The sequence below is a fragment of the Boleophthalmus pectinirostris genome, unplaced genomic scaffold (assembly GCF_026225935.1).
Source record: "Boleophthalmus pectinirostris isolate CB_2022bp ecotype Guang Dong unplaced genomic scaffold, ASM2622593v1 HiC_scaffold_11, whole genome shotgun sequence".
Classification (NCBI taxonomy): Eukaryota; Metazoa; Chordata; class Actinopteri; order Gobiiformes; family Gobiidae; genus Boleophthalmus; species Boleophthalmus pectinirostris.
In genome coordinates this window covers 22539476-22561313 of record NW_026570994.1, presented here as the reverse complement: position 1 = coordinate 22561313, position 21838 = coordinate 22539476, and the positions used below count along the sequence as shown (strand labels likewise).

Genomic DNA, 21838 nt, shown 5'->3' with positions numbered 1-21838 from the left:
CCGTGACCTGGTGGACCCGCGCCGCTCCCGCCGCTCCGACCCATGATTCTCCGCGGTGCTGACGAACCCGGGCAGGAACCGGGACGTGGCGCCGGGCGCGGACCCCCCCAGACCCTGCAGGAGGGCGCCCAGCCGAGACACGCGCGACTCCACGACGGCGACGGAGCGACGAGGACACGCGACGAGGACACGCGACGAGGACACGCGACGAAGACACGCGACGAGAGACAGCGACGAGGACAGGCGACGAGACAGGCGACGGAGAGACGCGACGAGGAGCGAGTGGAGAAGGACGGAGGTGTGCAGCGCGAGGAGGATGGAGGGAAACAGGATGGAGAGATGGAGAGCGCGCGCATTTACGCACGGGCTCCTCTCTCTCCAACCCCCCCTCCTCCCCCCGCGACTGTGGAGACCCGGAGCGAAGTTTATTATTTTTATTTTATTTTATTTTTTTATTTGTTTATTTCATTCAGTATTATTCAAGTTGCAGATATGACACACACCTCGATACGGTGCACTTTCGATTCGATACGATACAATATGACATATTTCAAATCGATTCGATGTTAAATCACTTCTTCTTGTGCAAAGTTCATACAAAACGCAAACATTTTAATCAACAAAACAGTGAAAATGTCAAATGTGAACAAAATAATTTAGTCAAAAAATACTCTTGGCGATTTATCGATACAGCAGCTCACAATATCGATACTGTAGCATCACATAAAATGACACGATATATCGATGCTTCAATATTTTTGCACAACGTTAATTTCATTCATAATGTTTAAAAAGCAGGGGTGTGCAAAAATATCAAAATATCACATTTTTGGTTTATTTTATTTTTTATTTTGTTTATTCTGTTACAGCTACAGTTTTGTTGCTTTTAAAAAAAAAAAATATCATATCGAGATATGTATCGTATCGTGGTCGATGTAAAAAGGTTTGTATCGTATCGGCAAAATCTTAATGAAACCAGCCCTAATAAAAAAATATTAAATCTCTATGTCTGTTTTTTTTTTTTTTTTTTAAGTAATTACTGCTTTTTATTTTATATATATTATATATATATATATATATATATTATATATATATATATATATATATATATATATATATATATATATATATTTATTATTTTATTTTTTTATTTTTATTTTATTGGTTTTATTGTTTTAGACCTGGTTCATTCCTGGTTTAGTTCTGGTTTAGTCCTGGTTTAGACCTGTTATAGTCCTGGTTTACACCTGTTTTAGTCCGGGTTTAGTCCTGGTTTAGACCTGGTTTAGTCCTGTTTAGTCCTGGTTTAGTCCTGTTATAGTCCTGGTTTAGTCCTGTTATAGTCCTGGTTTAGTCCTGGTTTAGTCTCGGTGTTTGTGTTGGTAAATGGCGCCCTCTTGTGGTCACGTGTGAGTATTACACGTGACCAACAGTGTTCAATATTTATGAATGACGTCAAAAGGATGAGGTCAGTGTTGAGTTGGCGCGCCGCTCCACAGCTCTGATCCGGACTCAAACGAACAGACACATTTTTATTTATGACAGAAGCAGGTTTGTGTAATTTTATCAGAAAAACCCGAGTCCAACAGAGCCTCGTGTTTTCTGAATGACATTACGTAACTCATTGTGTCCGTTACGCACACGTACGTTACCTGTGGATTTACGTAACGAGCACGAACGCGCTCAGAACAGAAAGGTGACGTAAATAAAATTAAAACTGTTTAGTATCAAATCAGTAAAGGATCTGAACCAGGACTAAAACAGGACTAAAGCAGGACTAAATGAGGACTAAACCAGGACTAAAACAGGACTAAACCAGGACTAAAGCAGGACTAAAACAGGACTAAATGAGGACTAAAGCAGGACTAAAGCAGGACTAAATGAGGACTAAACCAGGACTAAATGAGGACTAAAACAGGACTAAAGCAGAGGTAAAAACAGGACTAAAACAGGACTAAACCAGGACTAAACAGGACTAAACCAGGACTAAAGCAGGACTAAAGGACTAGGGACTAAAACCAGGACTAAAACAGGACTAAATGAGGACTAAAACAGGACTAAAAGCAGGAAAAAAGGACTAAAACAGGACTAAAGCAGGACTAAATGAGGACTAAAACAGGACTAAAAAGAGGACTAAACCAGGACTAAAACAGGACTAAAACTAAACCAGGACTAAACAGTAAACCAAAAACAGGACTAAACCAGGACTAAAAACAGGACTAAAGCAGGACTAAAACAGGACTAAAGCAGGACTAAAACAGGACTAAATCAGGACTAAAACAGGACTAAATGAGGACTAAAACAGGACTAAATGAGGACTAAAACAGGACTAAAGCAGGACTAAAACAGAACTGAAGCAGGTCTAAACCAGGACTAAAACCAGGTGTAAAACAGGATTTAACAGGACTAAATCCTGCTGCGTGAACGGGTCTCATCACATTTCTTTTCATTCTGTCACATGTGAAGTGTCTGAGGTTAAATCAAATCAGTTTTTGAGGAGAAAAATCTGATGTTCGAACCCAAACTGGAGACGTTTCATTCAAGAACTCGGTTATAAATGATTTTATTTTAAATGATTCATGTGTTGACAGAAACAGAAACAGTGATGAAAATCCAGACGTGTCGCAGGTGTTTGGGTTAAACTGTGTCTCTGTCTGTGTCTGTGTCTGTGTCTGTGTCTGTGTCTCTGTGTCTCTGTGTCTCTGTGTCTCTGTGTCTGTCTCTCTCTGTCTGTCTCTGTGTCTGTGTCTCTGTGTCTCTGTGTCCTTCTGTCTGTGTCTCTCTGTGTCTCTGTGTCTCTGTCTCTCTGTGTCTCTGTGTCTGTCTCTCTGTCTGTCTCTGTCTCTCTGTGTCTGTCTCTCTCTCTGTGTCTCTGTGTCTCTGTCTCTCTGTGTCTTTGTCTCTGTGTCTTTGTCTCTCTGTGTCTGTGTCTCTCTGTGTCTCTGTCTCTCTGTCTCTGTCTCTGTCTCTCTGTGTCTGTCTCTGTCTCTCTGTGTCTCTGTCTCTCTGTGTCTCTGTGTCTGTGTCTCTCTGTGTCTCTGTGTCTCTGTCTCTCTGTCTCTGTGTCTCTCTGTGTCTGTCTCTCTGTCTCTGTGTCTCTGTCTCTGTGTCTGTGTCTCTGTGTCTCTGTCTCTCTGTGTCTCTGTCTCTCTGTGTCTGTGTCTCTGTCTCTGTGTCTCTCTGTGTCTCTCTGTGTCTCTCTGTGTCTCTGTCTGTGTCTCTGTGTCTCTGTGTCTCTGTGTCTGTGTCTCTGTGTCTCTCTGTGTCTCTGTCTCTCTGTGTCTCTGTGTCTCTGTGTCTCTGTGTCTCTGTGTCTCTGTGTCTCTGTGTCTGTCTCTGTGTCTCTGTGTGTGTCTCTCTGTGTCTCTCTGTGTCTCTGTGTCTCCTTGTCTCTCTGTGTCTGTGTCTCTGTCTCTCTGTGTCTGTCTCTCTGTGTCTCTGTGTCTGTGTCTGTCTGTGTCTCTGTGTCTCTGTGTGTCTCTCTGTGTCTCCGTGTGTCTCTGTGTCTGTGTCTCTGTGTCTCTCTGTGTCTCTGTGTCTCTCTGTGTCTCTGTCTCTGTGTCTCTGTGTCTGTGTCTGTGTCTCTGTGTCTCTGTGTCTCTCTGTGTCTCTCTGTGTCTCTGTGTCTCTGTCTGTGTCTCTGTCTGTGTCTGTGTCTCTGTGTCTCTCTGTGTCTCTGTGTCTCTGTGTCTGTGTCTCTGTGTCTCTGTGTCTCTGTGTCTCTGTGTCTCTGTCTCTGTCTGTGTCTGTGTCTCTGTGTCTGTGTCTGTGTCTGTCTCTCTGTGTCTGTGTGTCTCTGTGTCTCTGTGTCTGTGTCTCTCTGTGTCTCTGTCTCTTTGTCTCTGTGTCTCCGTGTCTCTGTGTCTCTGTGTCTCTCTGTGTCTCTCTGTGTCTCTCTGTGTCTGTGTCTCTGTCTCTCTGTGTCTCTGTCTCTCTGTGTCTCTCTGTGTCTCTGTGTCTGTGTCTCTGTGTCTCTGTGTCTCTGTGTCTCTGTCTCTCTGTGTGTCTCTGTGTCTCTGTGTCTCTCTCTGTGTCTGTGTCTCTGTGTCTCTGTGTCTGTGTCTCTGTGTCTCTGTGTCTCTGTGTCTCTGTGTCTCTGTGTCTCTCTGTGTCTGTGTCTCTGTGTCTCTGTGTGTCTCTGTGTCTCTGTGTCTGTGTCTCTGTGTCTCTGTGTCTCTGTCTCTCTGTGTCTCTGTCTCTGTGTCTGTGTCTCTGTCTGTGTCTCTGTGTCTCTCTGTGTCTCTGTGTCTCTGTGTCTGTGTCTCTGTGTCTCTGTGTCTCTGTGTCTCTGTGTCTCTGTGTCTCTGTGTCTCTGTGTCTCTCTGTGTCTCTGTGTCTCTGTGTCTGTGTCTCTGTGTCTCTGTGTCTCTGTGTCTCTGTGTCTCTGTCTCTGTGTCTCTGTGTCTCTGTGTCTGTCTCTGTGTCTGTGTCTCTGTGTCTCTGTCTCTGTGTCTCTGTGTCTGTCTCTGTCTCTGTGTCTCTGTGTCTCTGTCTCTGTGTCTCTGTGTCTCTGTGTCTCTGTGTCTGTGTCTCTGTGTCTGTGTGTCTGTCTCTGTGTCTCTGTGTCTGTGTCTCTGTGTCTCTGTGTCTCTGTGTCTCTGTGTCTGTGTCTCTGTGTCTGTGTCTGTGTCTCTGTGTCTCTGTGTCTCTGTGTGTCTGTGTCTCTGTGTGTCTGTGTCTCTGTGTCTGTGTCTGTGTCTCTGTGTCTCTGTCTGTGTCTGTGTCTCTGTGTCTGTGTCTCTGTGTGTCTCTGTGTCTCTGTGTCTGTGTCTCTGTGTCTGTGTCTCTGTGTCTCTGTGTCTCTGTGTCTCTGTGTCTCTGCTTGTCTCCGTCCTTCTCCTTGTGTGTCTCATCGATTTCTCGCCTGTTACTCGATTATTTCTGCGTGAAACTGCGGCTCTGACCTGGCAACCCCCAGATCAAACATCAATGAAAGAAAAACACAAACACACCAGGACTAAACCAGGACTAAACCAGGACTAAACCAGGACTAAACCAGGACTAAACCAGGACTAAACCAGGACTAAACCAGGTCTGAACCAGGACTGAACCAGGACTAAACCAGGACTAAACCAGGACTGAACCAGGACTAAACCAGGACTAAACCAGGACTCTGAACCAGGACTAAACCATGTCTAAACCAGGACTAAACCAGGACTAAACCAGGACTGAAACCAGGACTAAACCAGGACTGAACCAGGACTAAACCAGGACTCTGAACCAGGACTAAACCATGTCTAAACCAGGACTAAACCAGGACTAAACCAGGTCTGAACCAGGACTAAACCATGTCTAAACCAGGACTAAACCAGGACTAAACCAGGACTAAACCAGGACTGAACCAGGACTAAACCAGGACTGAACCAGGACTAAATAACACTTAGACTAGGACTTAAACCAGGACTAAGGAACCAATAAAGGATCTAAACCAGGACTAAATCAAGAACTAAACTAGGATTAAACTGGGACTAAACCAGGACTAAATCAGGACTAAAGCAGGTCTAAAACAGGACTAAACCAGGACTAGACCAGGACTAAAACAGGACTAGACCAGGACTAAAACAGGACTAAAACAGGACTAAACCAGGACTAAACCAGGACTAAACCAGGACTAAACCAGGACTAAACCAGGACTAAAACAGGACTAAACCAGGACTAAACCAGGACTAGACCAGGACTAAACCAGGACTAAAACAGGACTAAACCAGGACTAAAACAGAACTAAACCAGGACTAGACCAGGACTAAACCAGGACTAAACCAGGACTAAAACAGGACTAAACCAGGACTAGACCAGGACTAGACCAGGACTAAAACTGGACTAAACCAGGACTAGACCAGGACTAAAACAGGACTAAACCAGGACTAAACCAGGACTAAACCAGGACTAAACCAGGACTAGACCAGGACTAAAACAGGACTAAACCAGGACTAAACCAGGACTAAACTAAACCAGGACTAAACCAGGACTAAACCAGGTCTAAACCAGGACTCTAAACCAGGACTAAACCAGGACTAAACCAGGTCTAAACCAGGACTAAACCAGGTCTAAACCAGGACTAAACCAGGACTAAAACAGAACTAAACCAGGACTAGACCAGGACTAAAACAGGACTAAACCAGGACTAAACCAGGTCTAAACCAGGACTGAACCAGGTCTAAACCAGGTCTAAACCAGGACTGAACCAGGTCTAAACCAGGACTAAACCAGGTCTAGACCAGGACTAAAACAGGACTAAAACAGGACTAAACCAGGACTAAACCAGGTCTAAACCAGGACTAAAACTAAACCAGGTCTAAACCAGGACTAAACCAGGACTAGACCAGGACTAAAACAGGACTAAAACAGGACTAAACCAGGACTAAAACAGGACTAAACCAGGACTAAACCAGGACTAAACCAGGAAACCAGGACTAAACCAGGTCTAAACCAGGACTAAACCAGGTCTAAACCAGGACTAAACCAGGACCCAGGACTCTAAACCAGGACTAAACCAGGACTAAACCAGGACTAAAAGGACTAAACCAGGACTAAACCAGTAACCAGGTCTAAACCAGGACTAAACCAGGACTAAACCAGGACTAAACCAGGACTAAACCAGGACTAAACCAGGTCTAAACCAGGACTAAACCAGGTCTAAACCAGGACTAAACTAAACCAGGACTAAACTAAACCAGGACTAAACCAGGACTAAACCAGGACTAAACCAGGACTAAACCAGGACTAAAACCAGATCTAAACCAGGACTAAACCAGGTCTAAACCAGGACCAGGACTAAACCAGGTCTAAACCAGGACTAAACCAGGACTAAACCAGGACTAAACCAGGACTCTAAACCAGGACTAAACCAGGACTAAAACCAGGACTAAACCAGGTCCAGGTAAACCAGGACTAAAACCCAGGTCTAAACCAGGACTGAAACCAGGACTCTAAACCAGGACTAAACCAGGACTAAACCAGGTCTAAACCACCAGGACTAAACCAGGTCTAAACCAGGACTAAACCAGGAAACCAGGACTAAACCAGGACTAAACCAGGTCTAAACCAGGTCTAAACCCAGATCTTTTTATTGTCCAGAATCATTTGTCTTTTCTCGTGTTTTTCCGCTTGTTTCTGCTCCTCTGACCTGGCAACCCCCGGCGGAGCATCTGGCGCGCGTCCCCGCCTCTTCTCCTCTTCTCCATCACTTCACCGGGGTGCGCGCTCCCGATTACGTTTCACGCCGCGCGCTCCCTCACCCCCCCCCCCCCTCCTCACCCCCCCTCACCCCCCTCGCGCTCCTCCTCCTCCTCCTCTTCCTCCTGCTGCTGCTGCTCTTCCTCTGCGCACGCGAGCAGGACGATGGACGCGTTCTGACTCACGCGCTCGGGCTTTTTGGGGTTTGTTTGTTTGTTTGTTTGTTTTTGGTGAAAATGGCGTCGGGGTCCGGATGGCAGCCCCCGTACAGCAGCAGCGGCGGCGGCGGCGGCGGCGGCGGCAGCAGCGGCTCGTGCACCCCCGCCTCGAGCAGCAAGTACGTGCAGTCCCCCCCGGGTCTGGGCTCCGCGGCTCCGGGTTTGTTCTACGACGGGAGCGCGGCGCTGGAGTACACGTACACGCACGAGCTGCACCTCAAGATGAGCAAGAAGATCGCGCAGCTCACGAAGGTACAAACACCAAAACATGAAGAACATCTCCAACAAGAACATGAACACATGAACACATGAACACCGACATCTCCCACAACCAGGAGCTCCGCGGGGGGCAGATACACGCGGGGGGGGGGGGGGGGGGGTCTGTGTGGGGCAGGTGTGTGTGTGCGCGCGCGTGTGTTGTGGTGTTGTGTGCGCGTGTCAAAGGAAACGAGAGAAAAACCTTTTACAAATACAAAAACTGACACATCACAGTGTTTTTTTTTTTGGAGGTTTGTAGTAATAAAATAGTAAAACGTGTGAGTGAAGCAGAACTGATGATGAACGAGTCTCTGTCGTTTTCTTTGTGTTTTGGTTTTTTCTAAGCAGCTGTTCTGTGTTTTATCACAACAAATCACAATTTATGCATCAGATTCATCAAAAATGTGGACATCAGGGACATTTCTTGTATAAAACTGGACACAGGCTGGTGGTTGGTGGTAATAAGTTTGTATAATTAAAGGAAAACTGTTCTGTACTCGGTTCATTCATGACGGACATGAGTCGGGACAGTCACATTTTCTTTGTGTTTTGGTCGTTTTTAAGCAGCTTTTTCTGTATTTTATCTACACAAATGAGACTTTATGACAGAGTCTCTTTACTGTCATTCGTTAGTTGTCAATTCTCCTTCATTACACACTTGTTTCACAATTTTATTACTACCAACGGCCAAAAAACCTGTGATTTGTCTCAGTTTTACACAAGAAATGTCCCAGGTGTCTCTATTTTGACAAATTGGACACTATAAATTGTCATTTGTTGAGGAAAAATAGAGAAAAGCTGCTTAAAAACGACCAAAACACAAAGAAAATACATCTCTTTCCTGATGGCAGTATCAGATTGGTTAAAAATAGGAAATTTCTTGTATAAAACTGGGATAAAATCAGTTTTTTTTTGGAGGTTTGTAGTAATAAAATAGTAAAACGTGTGAGTGAAGCAGAACTGATGATGAACGAGTCTCTGTCGTTTTCTTTGTGTTTTGGTTTTTTCTAAGCAGCTGTTCTGTGTTTTATCACAACAAATCACAATTTATGCATCAGATTCATCAAAAATGTGGACATCAGGGACATTTCTTGTATAAAACTGGACACAGGCTGGTGGTTGGTGGTAATAAGTTTGTATAATTAAAGAAAACTGTTCTGTACTCGGTTCATTCATGACGGACATGAGTCGGACAGTCACATTTTCTTTGTGTTTGGTCGTTTTTAAGCAGTTTTTTCTGTATTTTATCTACACAAAAGACTTTATGACAGTGTCTCTTTACTGTCATTCGTTAGCAATTCTCCTTATTACACACTTGTTTCACAATTTTACTATACCAACGGCCAAAAAACCTGTGATTTGTCTCAGTTTTACACAAGAAATGTCCCAGGTGTCTCTATTTTTGACCAAATGGACACTATAATTGTCATTTGTTGAGGAAAAAATAGAGAAAAGCTGCTTAAAAACACCAAAACACAAAGAAAATATCTCTTTCTGTGGCAAGTATCAGATTGGTTAAAAATAGGAATTTTGTATAAAACTGGGATAAATCAGTTTTTTTTGGAGGTTTGTAGTAATAAATAGTAAAACGTGTGAGTGAAGCAGAACTGATGATGAACGAGTCTCTGTCGTTTTCTTTGTGTTTTGGTTTTTTCTAAGCAGCTGTTCTGTGTTTTATCACAATTTATGCATCAGATTCATCAAAAATGTGGACATCAGGGACATTTCTTGTATAAAACTGGACACAGGCTGGTGGTTGGTGGTAATAAGTTTGTATAATTAAAGAAAACTGTTCTGTACTCGGTTCATTCATGACGGACATGAGTCAGGACAGTCACATTTTCTTTGTGTTTTGGTCGTTTTTAAGCAGCTTTTATGTATTTTATCTACACAAAAGACTTTATGACAGTGTCTCTTACTTTCATTCGTATTTAAAAACCTTCACACGTTAGTTGTCAATTCTCCTTCATTACACACTTGTTTCACAATTTTATTACTACCAACGGCCAAAAAACCTGTGATTTGTCTCAGTTTTACACAAGAAATGTCCCAGGTGTCTCTATTTTTGACCAAATGGACACTATAAATTGTCATTTGTTGAGGAAAAATAGAGAAAAGCTGCTTAAAAACGACCAAAACACAAAGAAAATGCATCTCTTTACTGATGGCAAGTATCAGATTGGTTAAAAATAGGAACATTTCTTGTATAAAACTGGGATAAATCAGTTTTTTTTGGAGGTTTGTAGTAATAAAATAGTAAAACGTGTGAGTGAAGCAGAACTGATGATGAACGTGTCACTGTCGTTTTCTTTGTGTTTTGGTCGTTTCTAAGCAGCTGTTCTGTGTTTTATCTACAAAAATGAGACTGTATGACAATGTCTGTCTTTACTGAACCAGTAAAGACTCACACAGTGTCATTTGTTGAGGTAAAATATGGAAAAGCTGCTTAAAACTGACCAAAACATAAAGAAAATGTGAATATACTGACACACGTCAATCATGAATGGACCGAGCACATCACAATTTTCCTTAATTACTCGTTTCACTATTTTACTATTACAAACCACCAAAAAACCTGTGATTTGTCTCAATTTTATACAAGAAATGTTCCAAGTGTCTCTATTTTGGACTAATTTGATACTATGACTTGTCATTTGTTGAGGAAAAATATAGAAAAGCTGCTTAAAAACAAGAAAAAACACAAAGAAAATGCATCTGTTTACTGATGGCATCTGTAAAAACAGGGACATTTCTTGGATAAAACCGGCACACGTCACTAGTTTTTTGGTGGCTGGTAGTAATAAAATAATGAAAGAAGTAAATCTGGAGAATTGATAACGAACGTGTCAGTGTATCACATTTGTCACATTTTCTTTTGGTCATTTTAAGCAGCTTTTCTCAACAATTTATGTTTCTATTTACTGTTGGCTGGGATCAGATTGGTTAAAAATAGGAACATTTCTTGTATAAAACTGGGATAAATCAGTTTTTTTTGGAGGTTTGTAGTAATAAAATAGTAAAACGTGTGAGTGAAGAAGCAGAACTGATGATGAACGTGTCAGTGTCGTTTTCTTTGTGTTTTGGTCGTTTCTAAGCAGCTGTTCTTTGTTTTATCACAGTTTATGCATCAAACTGGTCAAAAACCGAGACACCAGGGACATTTCATGTGTAAAACTGTGATACATCAGTGGTTTTGTGGTGGTTTGTAATAGTAACGATGTGAAAGCTGCATTATTCTGGATATTGTGAAGCAGAAACCGTTGATGACAGGAGTCGGGACAGTCACATGTTCTTTGTGTTGTGGTCGTTTTTACTCAGCTGTTCTGTGTTTTACTTCAACAAATCACAGTTTATAGGATCAAATTGGTCAAAAATAGAGACACCAGGGACATTTCTTGGATAAAACTGGGACAAATCTATGTTTATTGGTGGTTTGTCTGACGTGTGTCACTGTCGTTTTCTTTGTTTTGGTCGTTTTTAAGCAGATTTTTTGTGTTTTAACTCAACAAATGAGACTTTATTGTATCAATTTGGTCAAAAATAGAGACACCAGGGACATTTCTTGGATAAAACTGGGATAAATCAGTGTTTTTGTGGTGGTTGGTCATAATGAGATCGTAAAACAGCTGCATAAATAAGGAAAGTTGTGAAGCACTTGATTTTAGTCACATGTTCTTTGTGTTCTGGTCGTTTTTACTGTTGACAGGATCAGACTGGTCAGAAATAAAGACACTCTGGAACATTTCCTGGATAAAACTGAGACAAATCACAGTCGGCTGTGACTGAATTCAAGACTGGACCAGTTTAATTTTGGTCAAATGAAAATATTTTTATGTCGCCAAATGAAAACAGACAAGAACCTAAACCAGGACTAAACCAGGACTAAACCAGGACTAAACCAGGACTAAACCAGGACTAAACCAGGACTGAACCAGGACTAAACCAGGACTAAACCAGGACTAAACCAGGAGGACCAAAAACCAGGACCAAACCAGGACTAAAACCAGGACTAAACCAGGACTAAACCAGGACTAAACCAGGACTAAACCAGGACCAAACCAGGACCAAACCAGGACTAAACCAGGACTAAACCAGGACCAAACCAGGACTAAACCAGGACTAAACCAGGACTAAACCAGGACCAGACTAGTGCTAAACCAGGACTAAACCAGGACTGAACAGGACTAAACCAGGACTAAACCAGGACTAAACCAGGACTAAACCAGGAATAAACCAGGACTAAACCAGGACTGAAACAGGACTAAACCAGTACTAAACCAGGACTGAACCAGGACTGAACCAGGAACTGAACCAGGACTAAAGAAAACCAGGACTGAACCAGGACTAACCAGGACTAAACCAGGACTGAACCAGGACTAAACCAGGACTGAACCAGGACTAACCAGGACCAGACCAGACTAAAACCAGGACTAAACCAGGACTAAACCAGGACTGACCAGGACTAAACCAGGACTAAACCAGGACTGAACCAGGACTAAACCAGGACTGAACCAGGACTGAACCAGGACTAAACTGAACCAGGACTGAACCAGGACTAAACCAGGACTAAACTAACAGGACTAAACCAGACTAAACCAGAACTAAACCAGACTGAACCAGACTAAACCAGGACTGAAACCAGATCTCTGTCGTGTTACGAGTCGTAGATGATCGTTTCTAGAGTGAATCTAAAGTGAATTTTTGGATCATTTTATAGTTTGGTCACATTTTCTTTGTGTTTTGGTCGTTTTTAAGCAGCTTTTCTGACCCTTCGTGTCTCTTTTTACTGTTTTCGAGGATCAAATTGGTAAAAAATCGGGACATTTTTTGTATAAAACTGGGACAAATCTGTGGTTTAGTGTAAATCCGCGGGGGGGGAAGGAGGATGATGATGATGATGATGATGATGATGAGGATGTGGGTCGGAGCGGCGCTGGTGCTGGTGGCGGCGGCGGTGGCGGAGTTAATCCCGTGGCGGTGGATTGCGAGCAGATGCCGTGAAACAAACAACACGAGAGAAAAAAAAAAAAAGACGAGGAAAACGAGTGGATTGAGACACGTGCAGAGACTCGAGTCTGACCCAGGATCAGTCCTTTTGTTTTGGTTTAGACTTTTGAAAATATGAAGAAAAAATGTATAAATTGTGATTTAAATTTACACTAAACCGTTTTTATTTTGTGGTTTTCTTTTTATTTTCTCTTATGTAGAAATAAATCTCATGAATTTGTGTAAAATCTGGACTAAACCAGGTCTAAACCAGGATTAAAGTGAGACTTTAGACCTGGACAAAACCAGGACTAAACCAGGACTAAACCAGGACTACTACTACTACTACTACTACTACAAGTATGACTACTACTAATACTACTATTACTACTACTACAACTGATCCTCGGCGTCTTTCTGCGTCTCTGTGATTTTCTCGGTCGTTTTGGTTCATTCAGGTTTTTGTTTCGACACAAAGAAACGCGTCGAGACGTGATTGAAGTTTTCCCTCCAGTTCAGAACGTTTTGTTTTGTCGCAGCTCGAGGAGAAGACGCCGCGTTTACTCCGGAATGACGACTCGGCTGAAACGCGCGGGTTTAATTCTCCTCTTTTCTTCTTCCACCTGTTTCTTTATAAAAACATGAAAAACAAACCGAGTCCATTTAAAACCGTTTGTTCTTCTTCGTCGACCTCCTGCGTCCAGAATATTCACCTCCCTGAGTTTATAAAAGATTTACACGACTGAAACAACAGCAACTAGCATGATAACACACACTTCCTGATTAACATAAAATAAAAATAATATAAAAAAGCAACAAACAGCACACAACAGAATTATTATTAAACCAGGACTAAACCAGGTCTAAACCAGGACTGAACTAGGACAAACCAGGACTGAACCAGGACTAAACCAGGAACTAAACCAGGAAACCAGGACTAAACCTAAACCAGACTAAACCAGGACTAAACCAGGTCTAAATTAGACTAAACCAGATAAACCAGGTCTAAACCAGGACTAAACCAGGACTAAACCAGGTCTAAAACCAGGACTAAAACCAGGTCTAAACCAGGACTAAACCAGGTCTAAAAGACTAAACCAGAGCTAAAACTAGGACTAAACCAGGTCTAAAACTAGGATTCAACCAGGTCTAAAATTAGGACTAAACCAGGTCTAAACCAGGTCTAAACCAGGACTAAACCAGGTCTAAATTAGGACTAAACCAGGTCTAAATTAGGACTAAACCAGGTCTAAACCAGGTCTAAACCAGGACTAAACCAGGACTAAAAGGATTAAACTAGGTCTAAACCAGGACTAAACCAGGTAAACCAGGTAAATTAACTAAACAGGACTAAACCAGGTCTAAATTAGGACTAAACCAGGTCTAAATTAGGACTAAAACCAGGTCTAAAGGACTAAACCAGGTCTAAATTAGGACTAAACCAGGTCTAAAATTAGGACTAAACCAGGTAAACCTAAACCAGGACTAAAAACCTAGGACTAAACCAGGACTAAACCTGGACTAAACCAGGACTAAACCACCTGGACTAAACCAGGACTAAACCTGGACTAAAACCTGGACTAAACCAGGACTAAACCTGGACTAAACCAGAACTAAACCAGGACTAAACTATGTAAGGCAAAGCAGAAACAGACTCTCTCCGTAGTGAGTTTTTAGTGAGTTTTTAGTGAGTTTTTAGTGAGTTTTTAAACAGTTTGTTGGCACTGACATTGTTATTTTAATCAGTTTTTTCTAAGTTGATTCAAGTGTTCAGTTTGTGAATCGTTTCTGGATTGTCAGAGGTGAATAAAAGTGTTGGGTTTTTTGGTCAAACGTGTAGAAAACGGTTCTTTTGGCGTCTGGACACGGAGCCTCGATCCAATTACTCTGCTCCCGTCCGGCTTTTTCACTCCCAACTCCGGTCATGAAAAGTGCGGCGTTTCCAAATCCCTGGTGTGGAAATGGATTTGCAAACTTCTTTTTAACATTTTCAGAGTTTTTGCTTCACTTTCGGTGCTTTTCTTTGCCGGTTTTTGCCCCGAGCGAAAGTCGTCGTGTCGTTTTGGCTTTGAAACGTTGAAAGGTCCTGAACTCTGTTTGTTATTTTATTATTTTAATATTTATATTTTTCCATTTTCTGATTTGTTCTAAAGTCGTTTCCTCGTCACAAACAAACCTGGACTTGTTTTGTTTTTCATTCACATGTTTAACACAAAAAAAAACCTGCACATTAACACATTTTTTTTTTCAAATCAGGTCTAAACTCGGACTAAACCAGAACTAAACCAGGACTAAACCAGGACTAAACCAGAACTAAACCAGAACTAAAACCAGGTCTACTAAACTAGACTAAACCAGACTAAACCAGGACTAAACCAGAACTAAACCAGGTCTAAACTAGGACTAAACCAGGTCTAAACCAGGTCTAAACTCAGGACTAAACCAGGTCTAAACCAGGACTAAACCAGAACTAACCAGGTCTAAACTAACTAACCAGGACTACTAAACCAGGTTCTAAAACCAGAACTAAACCCTAAACTAAGGACTAAACCAGGTCTAAACCTAAACCAGGTCTAAAACCAGGAACTAAAACCAGGTCTAAACCAGGACTAAACCAGGTCTAAAACTAGGACTAAATCAGTCTAAACTAGGACTAAACCAGGTCTAAACTAGGACTAAATCAGGTCTAAACTCGGACTAAACTAAACCAGGTCTAAACTCGGACTAAACAGGTCTAAACTCGGACTAAACTAAACTACTAAATCAGGTCAAATACTAAATCAGGTCTAAACCAGGACTAAACCAGGTCTAGACTAAACCAGGTCTAAACAAGGTCTAAACTAGGACTAAATCAGGTCTAAACCAGGACTAAACCAGGTTTAAACTCGGTTCCACCTTGTGATGTCATCGTGTGGTGATACAGGAAGTGCTCCACTGTGTTTTTACTTTCTCTAGAATCATTTAGATCATTTCAGCTCTTCTGGATTTTGGACAATAGTCCATAGTTAAGTTAAAGTCCTGAGGGAAGCTCAAGCCGGTCTTCGTTTTTGAGGTTTTTGAACTTTAGAACTTGACTTAAACCTCACAAGAGTCAGTTTTGTGTTTTATATTACACAAAACTGACTCTTGTGAGGTTTAAGTCAAGTTCTCATGTAGAATAAGTAATAGTAAGAAATATAGAACCTTTAAAGAAAAAAGTGTCCTTCCTCAGTCCAGATTTATCGTACAAACTCTTGAAGTCAGAAGAATCTGCGGCTGCTGAGGTTTATTGTCTTTTAACTGCAGGTGGTGAATAATTAAAGACGCTCTGAAAGCAGAAGAAAGAGAAGAAGAACTTTAGACCAAAACTAATCTGTGTGTCGTTCGTTCATTTGTTTTTCAAAATAAAACCAGAAATAAGAAAACGAAAAAAAAAACAACTATTTTCTTCATTATTTGTCTCCAAAACCAAAATGAAAAAAAAACAGATAAATATTTGTTTTTTCAGTTTTTGATTTTGTGTTTAAATGAAAAATGGAAAAAAAAAAAAAAAAACAGATAATGGACTAAACCAGGACTAAAACAGGACTAAACCCAGACTAAACCCGACTAAACCGGACTAAACTAAACCCGGACTAAACCCGGACTAAACCCGGACTAAACCCGGACTAAACCAGGACTAAACCCAGGACTAAACCCGGACTAAACCAGGACTAAACCAGGACTAAACCCTAAACCGGACTAAACCCGGACTAAACCCGGACTAAACCCGACTAAACCCGGACTAAACCCGACTAAAACCGACTAAACCCAAACCCGGACTAAACCCGGACTAAACCCGACTAAACCCGGACTAAACCCGACTAAACCCGGACTAAACCCGGACTAAACCCGGACTAAACAGACTAAGACGACTAAGACAGGACTAAGACAGGACTAAGACAGGACTAAGACAGGACTAAACCGTTTTCATTCTGGTCTGGGTCCTGGTCTCGGTCCTGGTTTGATCCCACTCTCGGTCCCAGTCTTGATCTGGTCCCGGTCTCGGTCCTAGTCTCAGTCCTGGTCTGGTCCTAGTCTCAGTCCTGGTCTGGTTCCGATCTCAGTCCCAGTCTCAGTCCCGGTGCCGTTCCTGGTCTCAATCCTGGTCTTAGTTCTGGTCTGATCCCGGGCTCAGTCGTTGTCTGGTCGCGGTCTAAGTCCTGGTCCCAGTCCTGGTCTGGTTCCGGACTTGGTTTGGTCCTGGTTCAGTCCAGATGCGTCCGGAATCACGGTCACGGAAACCACAGAAACGGGAAACATCCGCTTTCCGTTTTCTCTCTTTTTCCATTTTTCATTTAAACACAAAATCAAAAACAGAAAAAAAACCCGGAATCTTTATGTTTTTTCATTTTGGTTTTGGAGACAAATAATGAAGAAAATCGTTGTTTTTTTTTAGTTTTCTTATTTTTGGTTTTATTTTGAAAAACGACTGAACGAGCGACACACAGATTCAAACTGTTTACAATGAACTCGCTCTGTTTTTCACTTTTTTAAGGCGTCAGGACTCAGGTGCGGCGGGTTTGGAGCTTCGTTGTCGCTGCGCAGTCGTGTACAGAACCGTTTGTGATTCTAACAGTTTGGCTTTGATCCTGGCGTTCGCTCGTGCAGGAGGCCGAGGCGGGTTTGTGTTGTGCCAGTGCAGCAGCCCGTTTCCCGTTCGAGAGGTGGAAACTAGGACAGAGCTATTTAAAGAGCAGATGAGAAATCCTTTTGTTTTGAACTTCTCGCCGTTTTAATCGCGTGTGGAGACGGAAACGCTCCTGTCCTCGATCCGTCCACAGAAATCCAACCCCCAGTGGACACGAGTCACCAAAAACACACAGGTCCAGGTCGTTATAACAGACGGTTTTATGTAAATGAACAGAGGGAACCCGCTAAACGCCATGTTACTAACAGGAAGTGAGCACGGACGCGCTTCTGGATCCATGGACTCTGGCTCCACTTGACGTCACACTGAAACTTGTCGCTCCTCTCTCCGGAACTGCCGCAGTGAACCTCGTTATTTTGGTCTTAAAGGTTGTATGGAGGATTTTTTTTGTTTCAAATAGTCAGTGATAGATTATAGATGCAGTCGCCTTGTAATTATAATGACCAAAAAAAAGAGAATAAAAATTCATCAACTCTGGACGTGGTGGGGCTAAACATTTGCCAATAGATAACGACACTGCCTCGTTATCTGTGAGCTGACAGGCTGTCAATCAAACTCCCTACGTTTCTAGTGTAACTGACTTGCCTGCGCCGCCGTTACGTGGTTTACGTACGACTGTCACACAGTCCACAGACGCAAGACGCACAGACGCTGTTTACTCCACCAACGCAACAGTTCTTAGCGGCTTTTTTTACCTATATCTTCCTCGCAGTTCGCAAAAGTTTGTTGCGATGGCGACAAGAATCCAGGAGCAGTTCACCGCAAAAAGAAAGTCTTTTTTTGAGGTGAAAGAAGAAGACAAGGGGAAAAGCAGCGAAGCCAAAACTAAGGTGATTCTTGTAGATTCATTCCAGCGATGGCGCGAACTGAAGCAGACGAAGGGTCTAAAGACTGACGCACTGGTCCACAAATTACTCCTGGACAGGAAACTTCTGCTTATTATGAAAACGTACTTTATTTCCAAGAGTTAGACAAACGTTTTTCAGGACACGAATGTGATATCCTATGTCTGAAAACTTAATTTTCAAGGCAAAGAAAGAGTCCAGCTTGCTGCTGCGTGTTGTAGTAGGAGCTAGTTCATTCGCACGGAATCTCCGCGCCCCCCCTCCCCCCGTCCTCACTTCTCCGTCTTGTCTAACCAACACTGTAGTTAGTTGTTTACAAGTCATGTGCAGCACCGGCTGTAAACAAACCTGTTTGTGGCGTAAGGAGGAGGAGGGAGGAGGTGTTTCTACGTAGGAGCTGTAGGAGGGGGAGGTGGTTTCACGCATGCGCAACATTTGAAAAAGGACAAACAGTCGCTGGATTTCTCGTTCCTTGGAAAATCCTCTATACAACCTTTAAAATGTTCATCCATCCATGTTCTTCTGCTTCTCCGATGTCGAGTCGCGGGGCATCGGTTTAAACAGGGACTCCCGGACTTCCTTCACCCCAGACACTTCCTCCAGCTCCTCGAGAGGGACCCTGAGGTGTTCCCAGTCCAGACCAGAGACACCGTCCCTCCAGTGTGTCCTGGGTCTTCCTCCTCAATCAATCAATCCATAAATCAATCAAACTTTATTTCTATAGCAGCTTCCGACGACCAAAGTGCTGGACAACATTAAAACAGGATAAAAAACAATAAACATCCTACAAACAAAACAACAAAGCATTTAAATTACACCAGTAAAATAATGAAAGTGTCACAAGGCCTAAGGCTGCGTTCAGATGCACCTGAAGTGACCCAATCAGATTTTTTGTCTCTATGTTCCTGTATCTGATCTTTTAATGACGTCTGAACCACACAGATCCAAATTTTTCAAATGTGACTCAGGACACTTGGATATTTGCTCCTGAAACTGATACATATCTGATCTTTTAACATGTGACTTCAGTCTGAACGGACAAAGCTCATTCATCCACCTACACGTCATCAACAAGACACAAACGTCACTATTCTGCGCTGAAGCAGGAGAACTGTAAAAAATCTCCAGGTGCTCGATGCTGCGTCCATATTTGGACAACTTCCGTAAACACACAGACGCTCGCTGCGGGTGACGCATGGGGTTGACGTCGTCGTGTCTCCAGTGTCACATGTGGGACACTTTCGGGCCGTTTACCTTCACACTGGAGTCACAGACAAGTCGCATTTAATTGGAAATGTGAACGACCTCGAAAAAACATCAGATTTCACAAAAAAATCGGAATTGAGCGTTAATCCCTGCAGTCTGAACGTAGACTTAGTGTTAAAAGCCGTTCTAGATAAGTCGGTTTTAAGTTTGGTTTTGAACAGAGGCAGGGATGGACCACAACTCAATGGGTCAAAGAGTTCCAGAGTTTTGGACCGACCACTGCAAAAGACCGATCAGCCCTGTTTGCACCGGGACCGGGGGAACCTGAACTGGACAGGAGCCAGTGTGAGGACAACAGGACAGGGGTGATGTCCTCCTCCTGCTGGGACATGAACACCTCCTGAGGGACACGTCCAGGAGACAGAACAGACGTCCTCCCCTCAGACGCTCCTCTCCACGTGGAGGAGCAGCGGCTCTACTCCGAGCTCCTCACTCTGTCTCTGAGGGAGACGCCCAGACTAGAGACGGACATTCGATGAAATTTTCTTAATCGATCGTCGGAAGAATTAACGATCGATTATCGATTAATCATTAAGGTTTTTATATTAAAATGATCATCATTATTTATTACTATCTGCACTAATCTGCATAAATAAATTCAACTTTACGACATATAAACATAACGACTCTAGATCCACATCAGCTGTTTGACATTATAATGTGTTTAATTCAGTTTTGTTCAAATCTCACAGAAACAAAACTTAAAACCACATCACTAATTTACATAAACTAAGTGAAGATAAAACTCCAGCTCTTGTGTCGCTGATGTGGTTCAACTTGTGTTGGATTAAAAGACATGACTCAGGTGAATACAGGTCAGTGTGACCAGATTTGTGTTTGTCAAAACCAGGACAGCGTACGGGGGGAGGGGGGCGGGGCCTCGTCATCCACATTGAGCGACTCTCACCTGGAAAAACTTTTTCCCACTGGACACAGAAACATATGTGCTGCTTTATCCACTGTGCACATGGACTCACACTTTTCGTCCCAACGAACGGAAAGTGTGGAATTTCTTCTACAAATCCTGGTTAAATCCACATTTGTGCTTCGGTTCGTTACAGACTGACCCACTGTTTGTGTCTCGCTCCTTCTGATGCAGAGACACATGTACACACCTGTTTGGTCACGACACACAACAACCTACATTCAGTTTGTCCATTAAAATGAACGTAATCGATGAAATTCTTAACGATACCCATCATGCCCGTCCCTAGTCCAGACGCCCTGCGGACGAAACTCATTTGTGTCACATTGATCTCGTCTAAACCTTTACTTTACTTTTGTTAGTGTAGTTTGTATACAGGGTTCCCACGGTCATGGAAATCCTGGAAAAGTCATGGAAATTGAAAATGTCATCATTCAGGCCTGAGAAACTCATGGATTTTTGTAAATTCAATGAAAGTTCTGGAAAAGTCATGGAATTTTAGGATCTTTCACACAACTCCTTGGTGTAAACCGTGTGACCTGAAGCATTAGGATTCGTTCGCTCGACAGGAGGCGGGACTTTTTAAAATTGAACCAGTCGCTGCTGTTTGGTCGTGACGTTTGTAAAGCTCCAAATCCTGTAGGAAGAAGAACAATAACTTCTTTCCTCTTGATAAAATTCACCAAACTTTCTCTTTGTTCCGGCTTTAAATCCTCTGGGATCTGGGGAATCGTCGCCAACACAGAACGTCTGTCTGTTTGTTTACTGTTGTGTTGAAACACAAAAGGGACACAGACGCCACGACCACCACGTCATGACCTCACAGATCACAGATGATTGGTCAGTGCGTCGTCCACATCTTCTCTTACAAACCGTCTAGTGTTTTCTGATTCCTGATCTAGAGCTGGAGAGAAATGAAACTGAGCGGAGGCACAACAGTAGGTGTCACAGATGAATTTAACATAAAGAAATAAACACAAGTGAATCAAAATAAACACAAGTGAATCAAAATAAACACAAGTGAACATAAATCAAAACTATAGAAATGTAGAAAAAAACAAATGACTCCAAACTCCTCCACATGGTCCAAGACACCAACCAAAAGTTATAAATCTGTGTGTGTGTGTGGAGCATGTGCAGGACCAGGTGAGTCTGACAAATCTGGATGTGTTTAAAGGTTGTATAGAGGATTTTCCAAGGAACGAGAAAACCAGCGACTGTTTGTCCTTTTTCAAATGTTGCTCCTGCGTGAAACCACCTCCCCTCCCCTACAGCTCCAGACGTAGAAACACCTCCTCCCTCCTCCTCCTTACGCCACAAACAGGTTTGTTTACAGCCGCTGCACATGACTTGTAAACAACTAACTACAGTGTTGGTTAGACAAGACGGAGAAGTGAGGAGGAGGGAGAAGAGCGGAACGAGCAGCGAGGAGAGGAGCAGAGAAGGTTGCGTGGAGATTCAGTGCGAATGAACTAACTACAACACGCAGCAGCAG

The 21838-nt window shown here is 42.8% G+C and overlaps 1 protein-coding gene across 1 annotated transcript in view; it reads left to right on the top strand.

The window, feature by feature from the left end:
- The first annotated feature begins 7388 nt into the window (after positions 1-7388).
- Positions 7389-21838, top strand: part of LOC110165691 (protein FAM184A-like) — a 96150-nt gene continuing 81700 nt past the window's right edge. The window contains exon 1 of the mRNA XM_055165937.1: positions 7389-7646. Within this exon, the coding sequence (XP_055021912.1) occupies positions 7413-7646 (234 nt within the window). The 5' untranslated portion in view covers positions 7389-7412. The remainder of the gene's footprint in view (positions 7647-21838) is intronic.